The sequence below is a fragment of the Gnatocerus cornutus genome, chromosome 5 (assembly GCF_029298725.1).
Source record: "Gnatocerus cornutus isolate USDA-ARS CGAHR chromosome 5, icGnaCorn1.1, whole genome shotgun sequence".
In the NCBI taxonomy this organism is placed as follows: domain Eukaryota; kingdom Metazoa; phylum Arthropoda; class Insecta; order Coleoptera; family Tenebrionidae; genus Gnatocerus; species Gnatocerus cornutus.
Genome location: NC_142237.1, coordinates 5,858,561 through 5,877,727, shown reverse-complemented (window position 1 = coordinate 5,877,727; position 19,167 = coordinate 5,858,561). Strand labels below are relative to the sequence as shown.

General features: G+C 34.2%; 1 protein-coding gene across 4 annotated transcripts in view; it reads left to right on the top strand.

Annotated features, from left to right (window-relative positions):
- Nucleotides 1-19,167, top strand: part of trol (terribly reduced optic lobes) — a 218,836-nt gene that overhangs the window by 166,941 nt on the left and 32,728 nt on the right. For 3 of the 4 annotated variants that reach the window (XM_088037880.1, XM_088037881.1, XM_088037879.1), the window contains exons 19-29: nt 6,357-6,473; nt 6,741-6,854; nt 9,284-9,403; nt 9,642-9,779; nt 9,894-10,007; nt 11,433-11,651; nt 11,860-11,979; nt 12,232-12,336; nt 14,437-14,673; nt 15,446-15,736; nt 15,815-15,964. In XM_088037880.1, coding sequence (XP_087894006.1) covers nt 6,357-6,473; nt 6,741-6,854; nt 9,284-9,403; nt 9,642-9,779; nt 9,894-10,007; nt 11,433-11,651; nt 11,860-11,979; nt 12,232-12,336; nt 14,437-14,673; nt 15,446-15,736; nt 15,815-15,964 — 1,725 coding nt within the window. Of the gene's footprint in view, nt 1-6,356; nt 6,474-6,740; nt 6,855-9,283; nt 9,404-9,641; nt 9,780-9,893; nt 10,008-10,824; nt 10,969-11,075; nt 11,202-11,432; nt 11,652-11,859; nt 11,980-12,231; nt 12,337-14,436; nt 14,674-15,445; nt 15,737-15,814; nt 15,965-19,167 lie in introns of all 4 variants that reach the window. The other variant, XM_088037882.1, reaches the window with a different exon arrangement.

Sequence of the window (19,167 nt, the reverse complement as noted above, 5' to 3'; positions counted from 1 at the left end):
GCTGAGTTGACCAAGAAAGAAAACAAATTATTTTTTAAATTTGTTTATTCAAAAGAAGTATAAATAAAAATTTTGTCATCGAAAAAGTGGCGCTTTTCATCAACACAGATAGTTCGTCAAAGAAATGTTTTATTTCCCACTGATTTGGTATGTAAAAAGCGTAAGGATGAAGTTCATCCATCTCGGCGAAGATATTTTTAAATCTGTTTAGCATATTTTTTCTTATTTATCAGTCATCACAAACTAAATTTATATTGCTACTTCTCGACAAGATGAGTCTACCAAGACACTCCCCGTTGAATTAGTAATTATGATCATGAATCATCTACGATTTATCTGCATATTTGCACGATTCTTGCTATGAAGAAGCTGCTGGCCCAAAAATTAATTCTTTTACACATGTAATTAAAAATGATTTTCAGGATTTCGAAATAGCGGCGCGTTTATTACATCGATGAGACCGCTAATTATATTGAAATGATTAATCAATTTCGTAAATAAATGATGATTTTATTAATATGGTATCTACAGGATCTTGTGTTTTTATGAGTGAATAATTTTCAATTACCACTAATTATAGTTGCCGCTCCTTTAATCCCCGTTATTATGCAAACGTATGAAAGCTTCTGCTAGATGTTCTGCCACATTTTTGCAATTTCTTCGACGACGTTGAGCAAACACCATCATCACAATCGTAATGTTGAACGTGTATAGCCTAACGTATCGGATTACATTTTTCCACCCCAGTTTTGGAACATTCAACAGGTTGCAGTTTATTATGATATGAAATGGCACACGTAAAGTGGAAATGTAAATTACGGCAATTTCCTCGTCCTGGAGTTAGGTCGGGTATCCTTAAAACGTTCAACTCACGGCTAAAACACCACTCGATCCCCTGAAATTGAGAGACAAGATGACAGAAATCCGAACATCTCGTAAAAGGGATGACGTCAATTTGTAATCTCTGCGGTCCACAGAGATGATGTTTTGATGATTGTTATATTATTTTCGATGTATCATTACACTTCTTTGTCCTTACAGAGTTCACGTTCTCGTAATTTTAGCTCAAGTTCAAATGTCTGGAATTATAAACATTTCAAGATCCAGGATTTGCGTTACCTTGTGTTTTACAGCACTTCGGAATTTTCACATCGTTGACGTCGTACTTAACGACAATGTTTCAGCAAGGTTCTATTTATAAATTGGACATCACTTACTACTCTGAATTTTACGAGTACATAGAATTTATTTTTTCTGGGCGAGGATTCCGATCTCGAGCGTATGCAGCCGCTGCAAATCTGATAAAAAGAACTCAATTTCTGTCGTGGTTGTCTTCGTTGAAATCGAATTAAGAGACGGGGGGTTTAAAATGGACTTTTTTAGTTCCTTTCGGATAGAGAAGAAGAAATGGATGTTGCGATGCTTTGCTTAAACCACAACCTTAAAATATCTTACGTGAAGTGGATTGTTTATATCAGGTATTCAATCATGTTATCGAAGGAGGATTCGGGATTAATTAGTTGACGTAAAAAGTGTTCTTTTTAATGTTGAAAATACGATCTGTACGATTAGACACTTCAATTTTACTTTAGAGTCTTCCAAACTGGCTTTAAAAGTGAAAAACTCGAAATTCTTCGGTTCTTTCAAGTGCTTTTAAAACAAACAAAAAAAACAGATTTTATGGATTCTTCACCGTCTTTGGATGAAATCTGGATTCTTTGTATTACTTGAATTCTTTTGTCTTTGAAACAATTTTAGCACATATTTAAAGAAACAACTCCTGCACAGCATCGACTTTATTAATGAGCTTAAATCCGACAAGGAAAAGTTGCACAACTCATAAAACCACAACAGTTCTAGTTTTCATTTAAATATTTTAAACACCAGACTGCTGCAGTGGACTATAAAAGCAACAGACTAGACTTGATATAAAATTTTCTAGCAATTACGTTTATTACTTAAAATCCCCGTAATTACGAAATTCTTGGGAAGAATAAGTTACCCGCACAAAAAGTAATTAACCTCCTATCAAGCTACTTCCTGTATGTTTCTAGAATAGATAGAAATTTCACACTCTTGCCTAAAATGAAATGAAACTGTTCTCGGTTATGTGGAATTTTTATTTTGTTTTAGAGCCTTCAGGTGATTGCTCTCGATGAAAATGTAAAATACGTAATGTTTACTTTCTATTAACTTTGCGGGCAGTTTATTATTTCATTTTCTTTCGGCATCCAATTCTGATTTTCATATTGTTAGTTAATTTGTCAGCGACAATGATTGTAATGATGACATAATTAACGCAGTGTGCAACATTATGTCGTCACACCCTGCCAGAATAATTTGAATGAAATTAGCGCGAAAGCGTTTGAAACTGCCATAAATATTTTCAGCGTGCCTTGTCTCTTTTCATAACATTGAAATTAGAAGTTTGGAAGGCTGAAAACCGCTTCAGAATTCAAACAGTGTTAAAACTGAAACGACAAAGTATATTAAATTTGAATTGGGACATCATTAAGCCAAAATTAGGGCTTTTCTCCAAACTTCATGGTTTTGCGAACATAAGCCGTCGCCGATTTTTCCGAGTTGATTTACATAATCAATTCCTGTTGATGAGTTTCGTGACATAATCATTAATAATACTCTGAAAAAAAAATTATTACTCATGGAGAATTTGTAACGAGGTTAAATGCGTTCCTGTCAACTAAAATTAAATTTTATGAGAACATGTGTTGGCCGCTCCGGAGAGATCGTTTTCCAGTTATTAATTCTGGCTGTTATCGATCAAATCGTATTTAAATTGTCCTATTTATTGAGAAGTGCTCTCGAGTTTTGGTGTACTTGCACTATGTGAAAATTTGAAATTGACTGGATAAATGCTTGACGTTATTCCAGAGTACCTGTAGTAAGATGACTACAAAAGGCAAACAGCTATATCGCGTTACTAGATGCAATATCACGGCAAATTCTGCTGGAGTAGGGCTTTGTGATATCTGACACCGCCCCATGCGAAGAGGCGGAATATTCGACAATGGCGAAATCCCCGATCCGACAAGAACCCCCAGAAAATTGATTTCGATTCGGTTTAGAATGTCAAGAATTTACCTAAGTCGACTCTTTTTTGCATGCGTCTTAAAGGGGCATTTTTATATTAGCTTTACAGTTCATTATGCGAATATTTTTAGTTCTGCAGCTAAAGCGACTTTTGATTGATAACCAAGTAAAAGTGCATGTGCCGTCATTTCGTATTTCCAAAGTCTGGATAAATACTTTACCATCCATCTCTAACATTGTTAAATTTATGGAATTTTAAATATGTAAATTGGAGCTTCCGAGTTGGGCGCACATTTCTGTTTGATTCATTAATTTTTTACATTTATTTAACGCAATTTTTTAATCAACAAATTCTCGGTAATGACCAAAATCAATTAGTAGTAATATTCCAAATTAATGAAAATATTGAGTGACAATCGAACTAATCCAATCTACATTTTTATGCATTAATTCAATTTACAACTTTGTATGCAAATAAATACAAATAGGTTTAGAGGATGTGATCATTTTGCTTATGAGATCACATCGATGGAAATGAGCCCACAATTGACTTGTTATAAAGATATTCAGCGAAAATTCAGATTTGATTTTGAAGAAAAATGTTCGCGCTTTTTTCTTATAAAATTTCAGGAAAAGTGTCCATTTTTGGTGGATTTCAAGTAAATTGTCTATTCTCTGGTGGATTTATATTTAATTGTGCAAATTAAGAAAAGAAGGAATTTTACATTTGTTAACAAAATACTCGAGCTGCTATCTCCAATTAAAATTTCTACGTAATTTTATCTAAAGGCATGGATTTTTTTTTATTTCCTGCTATGCCATAGAGACAATCCATTTTCCAAATATTCACAAATTTAAGATTGGGCGAATTTGTGAAATTAAAAATTAAATTTTCTCTAGTTAAAATTTCGAATTTTAAGTAAATTGTCTGTTCTCTGGTGGATTTATATTTAATTGTGCAAATTAAGGAAACTGGGAATTTTATTTACATTTGCTGACAAAATATTTGAGCTGCTATCTCCGATTAAAATTTCTACGTAATTTAATCTAAAGGCATGAATTTCTTTCTATTTTCTGCCACAGAGGCGATGCATTTTGTGTAATTGAAAATTGAATTTTCTCAAGTTAAAATTTCTAATTTCTTAAAATTATAGATTCCAGGAACAGTGCCCATTTTCTTGTTGATTTCCTTTGATTAAAGTGAAGAACGACCAAATTTTCGAATTTCACAAAATAAGCGAAATTTAGATTTTGTTGAAAGAGAACTTTTAGAACCGTTTCACTATTACTTTTAGAAATGGGTATGCAGGGAAAAGTTTCTATTGTTGACAAGAAACATGTTTGAACTGTTATCTCTAGTGTCAATTCTAAATTTTCTCTAAAAGTGGATATTTTAGAATAGACTTTCAGAAAACACCGAATTTTCAATTAAACCAGAAAACGAATAAGATCTAATGATTCCAAAAGATTTTATAAATCTCCACTAAACTAAGAAAAAAGTCAGTCAAATAATTCCTAGGAAATCGTCTTGTAGATTTCCTGTATCTAAACGCAGAAATAGCGAATTTTATTCTCTCTTCTACTTAGTCCTCAAGAAGAGTCACGACTTTATTTTGCTACGTTTTGTTCAGTTTTCTCCAAGTTTTATTTTTGGAATTTACTTTAGAATTTCTAATTTTTTAAAACGACAGATTCCATAAAAAGTGCTCATTTTCTTGTCAATTTTCTTTGTTGAAATGAAAAACGACCAGTTTTCCAAATATTGCACAGTGAAGAGAAGCGAGCGAATTTTTAGATTTGTTGAACGAGAAATTTTAGAGCCGATTTTCTATTTCTTTTAGCAGTGGCTATTCAGAGAAAAGTTTCTATTTTCTTGCTTGTGGGTGACGCATTTTCCAAATATATAGGGTGATGAAAAAAAGGCACTCATGAGTGGAAGCTGCATGTCATTTTCTGTTAAACCATCTAAAAAGTCAAAGCAAAATTAATATAAGCCCATTCCTTTTTACAATATGGATTTTTTTAAAGGAAAAACTTGGCAATGCTGCTCAACCCTTTCTAACAAAATTTTATATTCGGCAGTCTCCGTAACTAAGCAACTAATACTAAGAGGTTTACAATGTTGCAACATCTAAATTTTTTCTACAAAGCCAAGAAATATGGTACTTTTAAAAGTTTAAGAAACTTATTGTTAGTTTAAAGCACTTTTCGTCCATTTTTTAATACAGAATTGCATTAACTGAAAAAAATGTGATGTCTGAAACAATGAAATTGTTATTAAAAGTTTATTCAAACAGAGTTTGGTCGTTTACAAAAGAAAGCTTCTATCTTAGTTAAAAAATACAAATTTCGTTTTGATTTTTAATTTTGGGCTCTGCATAGAATTAGCTACAACATGATAGGAAGCATGAGCGCCTTTTTATCACCCTGTATTTACATTAGAAAAAACATTATTGAATTGTTATCTCTAGTTTAAATTTCTAATCTCCTCTAAAAGCGAATAATTCAGAAAAGGAGTTAGGAAAGCAGTGAATTTTCAGATTAAAACAGAAAACGGAAAATTTTGAATGATTCTCAAAGCTTAGATTTCCTAAAATTGATATATTTTTTCTAACGAAATTAAAAGGAGAATAAAGAAAAAGGCAAATGTCGGAATGCTCAAACTTCCATCGTCACCTAATAATTCCTAGTCTTGTCCGAATTTTACTCTTCTACTTAGTCCTCGATAAAGCCTCGACTTTTTTCATGTTTGCGTGAATTTTTCCATATTTTGTTTGTAGCAGAAGGTTCAAAGACTTCTTTTTGTTCTTTGAAATATTACGTTTGTTTTGAATATACTTTTAACACACTCGATTATGTTTTTGTTGAATCTGTTTTGTTAAACGTCTGCTCTACTTACTTTCTCAAAGGATTTTTTTAGATCAATAAAGCAAATACATGCATTTGGCTGTTTTTTCTTTTTAATCTAGAATCCAAAACCTCAGATTCGGCTCGTAAAACTCAGTATTTCCGCCGCCACTGGAATTGGCAGAAATCAAATCGAATTATTAATACCCCTGAACCCCGGTTGTTATTAGGTATAATAAATTTCAATTACTGCAGCTAATCGCAGCTTTTCACGCCAAGTATTCCGCCAAGAAAGCACGTATTGTGAATTCAATTCATCAAGAATACTTTCATCTATATTACGCTAATAAATAGAAGCGACCTTCCGGAGTATAAGGCTGTGCATGGCACAAGCCGAATTAGGCCAACTACAACACAAAAACATTCGAAATTTAATAATGGTAAATTGTTTGTTGCAGAGGCTCAGTGCAGATCCGACCAGTTCTCTTGCGGTGATGGACAATGCATTTCCCTCCAACAACGCTGCGATCGTCGACTGGACTGTCGTACGGGTCAAGACGAATACAACTGCACTGGTATGTTATCTTGTTTTTTTTTAAGTGTTGTGCATGTTGGCTGCACATAAAGCTTAGTGTGCTTTAAAAGCATTTTGAGAGAATTGCAGATTCTGTTATTTACAGCATGTCGTTAGAGGCATAGATTAGGCCGTATCCGATATATGTTTGTGTTTAGATAGTAGAATACAGAGCAGAATAACAACGACAGCTACACTGTCTTGCATCTATTGAACACGACAAAACAAACTTGTGACATTTAACATTTTGCATGTTTACACAACACAGCTCCATGCGCTGACCACGAATTCATGTGTCAAGATGATCGAACTTGTATCCCGTTATCAGCAAAATGTGATTCAAAATACAATTGCCGAGATTTGTCCGACGAACGAAACTGTCGTAAGTGTTACATCAATCCTATTGTCTTTCTTGTCTAATTTCGAATAACGTTCCATTCAACGGTTTTGTCCCTCTACCCTTCGTTTCAAGCAGTGGATTTTTACAACAGCTTTGTCTACTTTACAGTCTTGTTTCCCCCATTTATCTGTGGTTTCTTTGATTCGCTTTGGGGCGCGATCGGCAGTTGCGAAGTTTAGCGCAAGAAGAAGATTCGACTAGAAGACAGATAAGCAATCCAAAGAATGGAAGACAGTGATGAGGATCTGAAAAATTAGAAACTATCCAAACGTTCTCAAGAAAAGCTAAAGAATAAAGAAAACACCAAACATCAACAGGAGAATTGAAGAAAATTCAAAAGTCTGAACAATTCAAAGAATCAAAATCAGAAAATTCGAGAGACTAATTAATTCAAACCGCTTAAAGAATTTCGAGAACCAGAAATTTGCGCTTATTTTAAGAATTTAATGAAGAAATAGATGATGGAGTTCCAATGGTATGAGGAAAACCACGAAAAGAGGTCGTGGCGTAAAAAGGTTTTCCAGTTCTCATTTTTCAATTTTAAAATTATTACATAATTTCAAAGAATTTAATCTCCCCAGAGTTTAAAAGCTTGTAAAAATTAACGAAGTACCAAAAAGAATTTTCACAAGTAATGTAAAATACCGAAAGAAACTATTCTAAAGAAAATTAGAATTGAAAGATTCGAAAAATCTGTTTAAAGAATTATTTCTAATTATTCAGATACAGACTTCCGAAAAACTTTAAAAATCTAAATATGTATTATGTAATTACACCTTTTCCAAGTGTATTTCAGAAAGAATCAAGTTGATTTTGTTGAAAATATCAGTTGTAATTCAGATTAGTCAAGTTAATGTCAGAAAATATCAATTGTAATTCAGATTAGTAAATTGTATTTCAGAAAATATTATTTGTAATTCAGATTTGATCAAATGAATTTCAGAACGTCATGCAAACTTGAAAATTTTCAATTTCGGTAGTGTGTCTGTACCTTTATCAATAAATTTACAAGACAATTGTGCCGTCTCCAGAGTTTCAATGATTTTTTTCAAACATCTGTCAAATGAATAAATTTTAAATTGATTTACTCACAATCAGCATGAAATCTTAAATAATCGTAAAAAATACAGATTTTTCTATAGTGGGATTTCATTGCAATATTTCGTCGTGGACCGGCATCTTTTGCATGAGGTTTTGAAATTTATTATTTTAAATCGGTATTACAAGTGATCTTTTCTGAAATATAATTTACTAATCTGAATTACAATTGACATTTTCTGATATTAACGTGACTAATCTGAACTCCAATTAACGCTTTCTCAAATTAAACTGACTAATTTGAATTATAATTGACGTTTTTTGAAGGACACTTGGAAATGGTGTAGAAGTGTTGTGAAGAATCTAAAGAATGAATATTTAAGATTTTTTTTTATTTTTTATTTTGGAAGCTAAAGAAATGAAAAATTTAGAAATACAAATTAAAGAGATTTTTAAATTAATCTGGGGATAAATCTAACTCCATAATCCAAAGACAAAAAATTCTAAAAATTAGGTCAATCTAAAAAAGAAATTCGGACAACTGGAAATATGAGAGGTCAGAAGACTGTAGTCAAAGTAAAAACTTTTAAGAAGTCGGAAGTGAACAAAATTTTCTTTAGTTGTCTTTTAGTAGTCTTCTAGTTAATAGTAATGGTCTTAAGATTTTTATCTTGCTATAATCTGAACACCAAAATGATGAGTATTTGAATTTCTAAACATCTGAGAGTTTCCTTGAATGGGTAAAAAACCCAAAGAAATGATTCTCGAAAATTTAAACAATTTAAGAATTGCAAACAATTTGAAAAAATTCACATAGTAGTTCAAAAAATATAAAGAATCTTAAAAGACTGAGTTCGTTGAAACTCAAGCCTTTCAAGGATTTGGAAGATTTACAGAAACGAAAAATTGGAAAAAAATCCAATAAGTTCACATCATTTAAAGCGTCCTAGGCACCTGAAGATCAAAAGACTTGAAGAATCTAATCTATTATTTAATCGACGCAAAAAAGGAAGAAAAGAAGGATTTCATGAATCCGATATCTACAGATTACTAAAAATTATGAATCTGATACATTTGATCTAAGAACAAGAAGAGAAATCCGGGGAGATAGCATGACGAAGTAAAACAGTAAGCGATACAGAAGAGGTTTAGAATCAGTGAAGAACTAGAAACCGCTTGAACTAACTTCGTCAACTGCCGCCAGCCCTTTAGTGTCCACGAATGAAAACTATAACTTCCTCTGTCATATTTATTATCTTAACATCTTCGTTCATTAAACAACCTTCCAAGGACTTTCCAATTGGTGTCGTAAATAACATCTCTTCGACTAACCTGTCAGGCCCTGACAGCCGTACAATTATCTTTATTTCCAGCCTGCAAAGCAACGGATTTCCGATGTGCGAACGGTATCTGTATCCCTCCCAGCCAAAGATGCAACGGAATTCATAATTGTCAGGACCGATCCGATGAAATCGGATGCTCTAGTAGCTCTAGTACGCATTTTTTACATTTCTAACTGATAAAGCGCAATGAATGAGAAGGGTGGCGGTAGTAGAGGTGGTGGTTTGGATTCGCATGGAATATTAATTTTGATATATTTCATCCGAATGTAGACTTTGCATGATCTTGCTAATATTAGCGAGCTGGCCTATAATTAGTTGATTCATCACAAAGTCCGCCCAAGAAAATCACCCTTTGATCATGGCATTTCTCTAATCTCTTTCAATTTAGGGCCAGGCGGTTATAATAACGAAAGTTTAGTTTGCACACCTGACGAGTATACATGTAGAAATGGGGCTTGCGTAAGTTTATCAAAGCGATGTGATGGAAGATCCGATTGTCCCCAAGGCGAGGATGAGGAGTCTTGCGGTTAGTTTCAAAAAATTTTTTTGTTGTGTGATGGTTATTAGTAATCATCACATGGCTGATCAAAAGTAGACACCCTCATTGGCTTTATCATGCTAATGCTTGTTCATGCCACAGCTTTATGCAAGGCGGACGAATTCAAATGCGCAAATGGTGACTGTATTGATGCCAGACTAAAGTGTGATGGTCATCGCGATTGTTTCGATGGTAGTGACGAAAATTTATGCATTGGTAAGGAAACACTTTTCGTTCTTCTTTTCCCACTGTCGTCAATCTCTTCGCTAAGTTGTTCCTCTGTTAGTTGTGCCGTTTTTCGTCTTCTGCTTTCACCTGCCTCTCTGTCTGATAGTTTTAGTTTTTTGGTCCCGTAGGAGGTCCAGCTCTGATTAAATTTGCCATTTTACCCAATTGCAAGTGTTTTAGATATGCTCACACATACACACACTACACGATTTAATACGTTTCTAATTACATATGCATGTTTTTGGTAATCGGATGGGGCATGCAGGAAATACAGTGATTTGTGTAGAAAACACTTGGAAGTGCCAAGACAAGCGCAGATGCATAAAATTTAGTAGCTATTGTGATGGAATACAAGACTGTGAAGATAATAGTGACGAACGATTTTGTACAACGCCTTCAAAAATTGTAATAAAAGGTAAAAAAATCACTCACGAGGTTCGCACGAGTTGCAACCTGTGTGACTGATAACAATTGGGATCTTTTGCTGCAAAATCGAGTTTCTCTATGTTCCTTGAAGAGTTCTTCTATTACAATAAGTCTACTATAATTACTTCACACTGTTTTGTGTTTATTACAAGGTGGATAGGGCGCGAACTAGTACCTTTAAGATTCCGCCCAATCTTCCTTGTTCTTGTGCTAACCATGTGTTTTGCGCACTAACCCTAACGCACCAATTCGTAGTTCGGAAATGACAACCACTTAGTAGGGGAATGCGGGTTTTTGGAAGGAACGGTGCCGCGACCGACTAACAGCACGACAAATTCAGTTAAGCACCAAAATACTCACTTCTCAGATATTGATTTAGGTGTTCCGAGAAGCTCGTGTAGTCAAAATGAATTTGAATGTGCCGCCGGTTTTTGTATCATGGGCTACAAAAGATGTAACGGTATTAGAGATTGCCCTAGTGGCAATGACGAAGCCAATTGCCCGACACCCACGTTATCACCTGGTATGCATACACTTGATTTAATTGCCTGCTGCATCGTCCATCTTAATTTTACGCTAATTGTACATAATTTAACAGTGTGTTTTATGCTTTTGCTTTCGATGTGACAGAACCATCATGTGCTTCAAGCGAATTTCGCTGCAACGACGGCCGTTGTATCGATATTAGATTCCGATGCGACAACATACCAGACTGTAGGGATAGATCGGATGAGATTAATTGTTACTATAATGGTGGTGGGTATAGTTCTTTTAGAAAATTGTCTTTAGCGGTAGACTCTTCATTTAAAGCCATATTGCTTGGTAGAATTTTGTTTAACTGATAACGTTTGAACTCTATTACCACACAACTTCCACTTGAAACAACCAAACGCACTGTATCTAATTGACTAACCAAAAGACTTGGTTCTCAGTATACAATACTTTCGTTTTTTTGCGGTGAGATTTTAACTGTGCAATACCGTTTAGTGTGCTCCGAAGACGAAATTCAATGTGCGGACGGCAGTTGCTACTCGGCTGACCAACGATGCGACGGTGTAGAAGACTGTGTCGACGGCTCTGACGAGCAGGATTGTAGTTTTTGCACCCCCGGTCAGTTTCCTTGTATAGCTGGGGGCTGCATTGAGGAACATTTACGTTGCGATGGTACAGAGCAGTGCTCTGACGGTTCTGATGAGAAAAATTGTGGTATGTCCGTTTGTTTTAAATGTTTGTTGCCAGAACTATTGACGCTATCCAATTCTTTGTCAATAGTGCAGTTGTTGTCTTTGAAACTTTTTGTAGTTTTCTTCGTTAAATGTTTCCTTTAATTTTTCTGTGAATGAATTAACCGTCGTTTGGTAGAGTAGAATTATGAACCTTTTGGTTGAATTCTAAGAGTTTGGTTTTCGTTTAGTTTACATATGTCCAGAAGATCAATTCCAATGTGGTTCCGGAATATGTTTAGATGGCCGTCGGCGGTGCGATGGACAGGCTGATTGTCCAGACGCCTCAGATGAAAGAAATTGTCCACTGAGTATGTGCGCGAAGTTAAAACCAAATGTGCTTGAATAACTACCACTAACTACTAGTACTACTATCAATAGTTTTCTAAAATCACATAACTATAGTCTTTAAGTAATTTCATTAATTGAACGTGACAAAACTAACAATTTCAACTAACCGAAATAATACTTATCTGTCTGTAGATATAATTTCTGAGTTTTGGTGTTCTTTACTTCGTTTTTCTCATTCGTTTCTTTGCATTAATTTAATTTTGAAATGATAGATTGCTCTAATACCCAATTCAACTGTGGAGACGCTTGCATAGACATACACTTCCAGTGCGATGGATTCAAAGACTGCAAAAACGGCGCTGATGAAAAAGGATGCAGTGAGTATTCAATTTTGACTTTTTAGATACGGGGTGTATAAAAAATAACGGATATGCTCTACAGTACGTTGCTGAGAATTGTTTAGAGAACACGGGAAAAATAATAAAAAAAAACTCTGCCTCATTTTCTTAATGTTATAGCATCTCAAGAGAATGTAGCTTCTTGCATATGCATGCATGTTCATGTTTCCATTTATCCCGACTGCATTCCATTTTAACTTAAATTTATCAAGTTGTTAGTTTGTTTTTTTGAAAAAATCGATCAAATTACATTTGGCAACAGGGTGATTTTCATGTGCAAAATCAGAAAAGAAAAGAGATTGCTTATATCAAAATTGACTTGATTTGACAGTTATAATCAAACTTGTCAAAATTTATGAAAACAATGAGTACGCTGATATGTACCTCATTTTGGGAGAATGTGAAGGTAATGCTGTGGTAGCAACAGGGGTGTATGCAGAGCGTTACCCTGCTACCTGTCAATTAATACTATCCGAAGATTAGACGGTAGAGTGAAAGAAACAGGGAGCCTTAACCCTCTAGAAATTAAGTTCCATGATCGAAGGGGTCAGAGAATAACCCGAACACCGCAACTAGAAGAAGTCGTACATTTGGTGCATGAAAACCCAGCAATAAGTACTCGTGAAATTTCCACTCAACTGGATGTTAATCACACGTCGGTGTCAAAATCATTAAAGAAGAAAGGCTTCACCCTTACCATATCACAAGGGCCCAAGCATTGCTTCCTCAAGATTTTGCAAGACGGTAAAATTATTGTAATTGGCTCGTGGCACGAATTGCCTAACATCCAAATTTTGCGCCAAATGTGTTATAGAGTAATGAGGCAACGTTCACAAGAAATGGTTATTTCAAGCAGCATAATTCTCAGTTTTACTCCTTAGAAAATCCTCATTTAACTAGGCAGATGGATCATCAACATCGTTTTAGTGCAAATGTTTAGGCCGGGATTTTGGGTAACCGTTTAATTGGACCTTTTATTATACCCAATCGTCTGAATGGGAATTTTTTTTTACATTTTCTACATTATATAGAAATTTTTTTGGACGATATACCTCTTGGACAGTTGAACGAGGTGTGGTTCTACGTTGGTTAGATGACAACTTTCCAAATCGGTGGATAGGGAGGAATGGACCAATCTTATGGCCACCCAGATCGCCAGGCTTAAACCCCCTAGATTTTTTTCTTTTGGAGTCACAAAAAAAATTTGGTGTATCAAACACCAATTGATAATTTAAACGTTTTAATACAGCGAATTCATGTAGCAGGAGCAGCAATTAATGCTAACATGTTAGCCAGGATTCAAGAAAATGTGTCAAGAAGAGCACAAGCATATTTAGACGCTGAAGGCAGAAATTTTGAATACCTTCTTTATTAAACCAATGTTTTTATTTGTTCTTAAATACAATTTTTGGTTCATGATTACTTTTGGCTTGCCCTTATTTAAGCTAAGTAAAATGTATTCTGTGCTTATTATTTCTTTGTAGACGAAAGAATGAATTAATTCATCATGGGGATGAAATTGGCGTCTTTTCAGTTCAATAAATTTTGGATTGAAACATATATGGAGCGAAAATGGAACCAATAGCACTTTAAACAAGAGAATTTGAAATCTGCAACACTAGGAAATTTTAATGGAGTTTCTTCACAACATTTTCGGTGAATTCGTTTTCTCTAAAGTGCATCAATTGTAGGCTCATTAACAAGGTCACAAGCATAACTAAAAATCCTTAAGGCATTTAAAAATTAAAAATTGAAAAATAAATTCGCAAAATATTCAGCACTTTAAACAAAAGGATATAAGAATAACTCTTTCTTTAGTTAATAATTACTCTGCTAATAATAATTGAAAAGTTTTCTATATTTGTTTCTTAGGCAATGCTATGCAACTTTGCCAAATTAATTCTTTTAAAGGTTCGATTTTCTCGAAAAGAAACTAGACTTTATCAAGGTATTTCAACAATACTGTAGAGCATATCCGCCATTTTTGATACACCCTGTAAATGTAGGTTCTAGAACTTCTTCTTGTATTTCTCTACTTATTTGTCTTGTCAATCTATTCTTACATCATTCCTCTTGTAGGTCGCTGCGGAGACGACCGATTTGAATGTAAAGACGGGCAATGTATTAGCAACGACTACCTATGTGACGGCAAACGTGACTGCTCGGACAGCAGTGACGAATTTGATTGTCCACCCCCAGGACCCCGTCGTTGTACCGCCAATGAATTCCAATGTAACGACGGCGAATGCATCCCAAACTACCTCGTATGCAATGGAGCTCCCGAATGCCCAGATTCATCCGACGAAAGAGAATGTCGTAAGTTAATTTAAATTTAACACTTAGCCCCGTTGATTCGAAACAATTTTTTACCACAAACAAATCTGTTTTCTGGCCTTTTGGCCAGGGACATGCCAAGAGCCTGACTGGTTCCAATGTTCGGATGGGAGCTGTGTTGACATCACCCTCCGGTGCGATAACTTCTACGACTGCCGGGACTTTTCAGATGAACAGAACTGCTTCGGTTAGAATTCTGTCCATTTTTATTGCTATTTCTGTTGACGTTTTTTAGGTGTATTTGGTGTCACATTATTACTAGGGTTCTGTAGCAGTATTAAACGCAGAGATAGAGTAATATTGTAGGAAACTATATGTTTTGTAGGTATATATTTTATCAACCTTAGAAGTATAGATTGGTGTTACATTTCATTCGATTTGGCCCGATTTAGCAGTTGATCCCTAGGCTACAGATTCTCATAATTTAGAACCATTGAAAGCATGAGTGTCTCTCCGTCGTGGCCTCTTTATTATTTTTTTAGTTTTTATTTTGGTTTTCTTCCACGTCACTGTTGCTATAGCTTTTTATTTTAAACAACAATAAATCAGGCGACAATGCGTGGGCCTAAAGAAAAATCTAACGAGGATCAGTTTTTAAGTTTACATTTTATGTTGTGCACGATTATAATTTGGTTTCAGTGCAGTTACCTACTTGAAACATTTTTTTGTTTTTGTCCTGATTTTCGGACACGTGATTGCACTGATACTTTTGTTTTAGTTCTTTTTTTTGAGTTTTTTTTTTCCATGTTCGTAGAATGCCGTTCAGACCAATTCCAGTGTCAGAATGGAAATTGCATAGCCGGTTCTTTACGTTGTAACAGAAGGAATGACTGTAGTGACGGTTCTGATGAGTTTAATTGTCCCACTCAACCTCCACCTGTTGTAACAGAGCAGCCACTGCCGCCACGACCGCCTCCGACGCCTCCACCCATCACTTGTTCACCGGGTTATCTACCATGTCACAGCACCGACAGATGTATACTTCAATCCCAATTTTGCGATGGTCGAGTGGACTGCAACGATATGTCGGACGAAACTAATTGCCGTAAGTTGTGTTAAAATGAGTGTTTGCTTCGGTTCTATGTGTTGTGTGTAACACTTTGATGTTGTGACCACCCTTTAGAGATTACTCGCGATGGTTGTTTGGTTGGACAGTTTCGATGCGAAAATGGTCCTTGTATTGAAGAGACATTACGGTGCGATGGAAAAGTGGATTGTCCAAGAGATTCTAGCGATGAGTTAGATTGTCCAGGGAGAGGAGCTAGGCAGCAGCGTAAGTCGGTCGCACAGCGACTGACCTGAAAAGTCTCTTTTAACAACGACTGATGTAGCTTTTGACTGGTTGATGGATTCTACTGGATAAAATTAACAACGAATGTGCATTTACCAATAACAAATGAATAATAATATTTGAATTTGTCATAATAATTAGAGTTGGGATTTTTGTGGATTTGGTTTTGGAAATATGTTTCATAATTTTAACGAAAGGTCGTTATAAATAATTCAATATTCTATTGAAGTTTGCACGTTGTTTATTAAACAAACATTCCGCCAATTGATGCTTCATATACGATTACGTAATTATAAATTGGAATTCCGAACATTCCGTTCCGAAAATGAGAAGTTAAGACCAATCAAAACCCTGTCATTTTTTAGGATTGTTATTTATTGTAGTGTCTTAAATATTCAAGCTACAGTTTGACAAATTTGCATTCGTTAGTTCCGTCTTCCTGAATTTTCAGATTCTGCATCATATTTTCAGTTTTCTCATTTTCAAGAGTTTCGCAAGTTTGTAAGTTTTAAATGCAGTTTTCAAGTTTCCAGTCTCCTAAAATTTGATCTTCTTAGATTCTTATTTACAGGGATTCTCCAAATTTTAACTTTTTTCTTCTATAAGTTTATTTAATTCTCAGTTTTTTAGGTTGTCTAAGCTTCAGTATCCAATTAATAAGTATAATTCTCAGTATCCAGTTATTTTGCCGAGCTTAGGCCCGTATTCATAGTCAGTTCTCAAGTCATTGTTTCTAATTTCTTATTTAAAATAAGTTTTTCTCCAAACGTCACAAAAAGTCACTATTTTTTAGTCGTTTTTAGACAGTAAAATAGGCAATTTTGTTATAAGTAATGAAAAGCGCTCGTTGCATGGAAACACTTTTGCTGCCTAGGCACCAAAAGTACTTTTTGTGACAGTTACTATTTGAGACTTACATTTTGTATGACACTTGCACGATTTTAACTTTGAAACTTTTTGAAACCAAAATTTTTCACAGTAAATGTCATCAATGACAACTACATGCATGGCCATCCATGTTTAAAGTTCAATTTGCGTTCACACTCATTGTCGGTCGTCGAACTGAATTTAACGTTTGGAGAAAAAGTAGTATTTGTTATTTGGCAGAAAAATGGCTTTGTTGTCTCGCAATTTTGCATACGCTATGCTTCGCCTCGCTACTGCAATTTAATTGCTCGACAAAAAGTACCATTTTTCTGCCGTATAACAAAATCTACTATTTTTTTATAAGTCGCGAAATAAGAAGACGTTTTGTATATTGTCGTGAAAAAAATTGTCTAATATAAAAAGACTGGTCTATAAAATTTTACCGGAGAATTGTGAAGTGATTCCTGAAGGGAAATCGCTTTGTCATATTGAAGTCGAAGCTTATTTGGTCTTATCCTAGTATAGGTACTCCATTAATATTCATTTTCTTTAGTCCTACCCAAAAAAACTCCATTTTTCAAAATGTTAGGTAATAAACTTAATCCTGGAACCAGAGAACATGAAAATGTAATCATTATGATATTTGCGAAAAACATATTCATGCATTTTGTAAAATACTGTTTTTTGAGATCTCTGACGTTAATAAAATGATAAATGCTAATTTATACTATGTATACTTAAATATAGTCTTTTTACTACTTTAGTTCACATTTTTGCCTGCAACAATTACAGTCGAATGTCGATAAATCTAATTACTGAGTTCTTTAATTTAGCGAGTTTTCTTTCTTTTGAAATCAGTTTTATAAAAAAATTTGGACTAAGAAGAAAAATAAATTTTAAATATTAAAACAAAAATTAAAATGATTTGCCAAATAATCATGGCAAAACACAACAAGGATTCTTTGTAACCGTTTGGACAAATTCGATTTACTTATAAAGATTTGTAAAGTAAAAGTCTCTGTTTGAATTATTTTCAATCAATTCTTCTCGTTTCCAAGAAAAAATTGTTTTAACGAGTAATAAATTCAAAGTTTGTTCGAATTATACAAGTGGTCAAGTGTTTAGTTCGAATAATCGGAAAATTCGAATAATCGAGAGTCGACGGTACTATCGCATCAAAGTGCGTTAGATTGAGAGATCTATAAACTTAAGGATTCTTGCATGTTTGAGTTTTTAATTTTCATAAATTTATAAGACATTATAACTAAAAGAATAACATGTTTATCATAATACAGCGGTTGTAAACTTACAGGAAATTTCAAAATCGTAAGTACCTGCAAGAATTGTGGTCCGCATTTAGAAATATAATACAACTTGGGATAATGTCGACGATCCATCTAACTATAAATACAATCGACTGAAAAGTTTTAAGTTAATCGATTTCGAAGAACAATAGAACAAAAAAATGAAAGGAAAAACTTTAATTTTTTTTCTGCTATTTAGAGTTGTCTGCATGATCAAGTCTAACACTGTTGATGCGCCATTTTTGATACATTTTGTTTAAAATAAGAATAAGAAATTTTTAAGTCTTATTAAATAACTTAGGAACAAGTGCTCAAGTTATGACTTGTGCATAATAAGTTTCTCTCCAAATAAGATTTACTTCATTAAGTTTTTTCAAATAAGAATTACTTGTTTGGCGACTATGAATCAACAACGTCGTCTTAAGCACGCAAATAAGATCGACTTGATCAAGCAATTGCTTAAGCAACGACTATGAATTCGGGCCTAAGTGTTGTCAAATTTTCATTCGTTACGGTTCTTCGGTTCAAAAAATTTCGCATTTTCAGATTTTAAAGGTTTTGGAATCTTCTAAATTTCTAAATAACTTTTTAAGAATTCAAAGTTATCAGAATTCAAGAGCAGGTTCTACCTTTAATTTATTTAATTTAGTTCAATCGAAGACCTGGAATTCTCTGAAAATAAGAGAATTTGGTTTCCTCCAAGCTTCAATATTTAACACATCCTGTACTTCAGTATTGTTGAAAATTTAATAATTGTAATCGTTTTCGCCAGAAATCAACGTAGCGATTTCCCTTTTATTTCGGACCGAAACATCCAATATGAGCATCAAAATTAAACCATTTTATGAGCGAGTCTGTGAAACGAGCACTTTCGGACATTTGAGAAAGATCCCACCTTTAATTAAAATTATTATTAATTGATATTAATTGCTCTGAAAACCGACTAAATTTACAAATTGATAATTTTCTCGGTAACAATTTAGGTACTCTTGAGGGACGAAATAACATCCAATT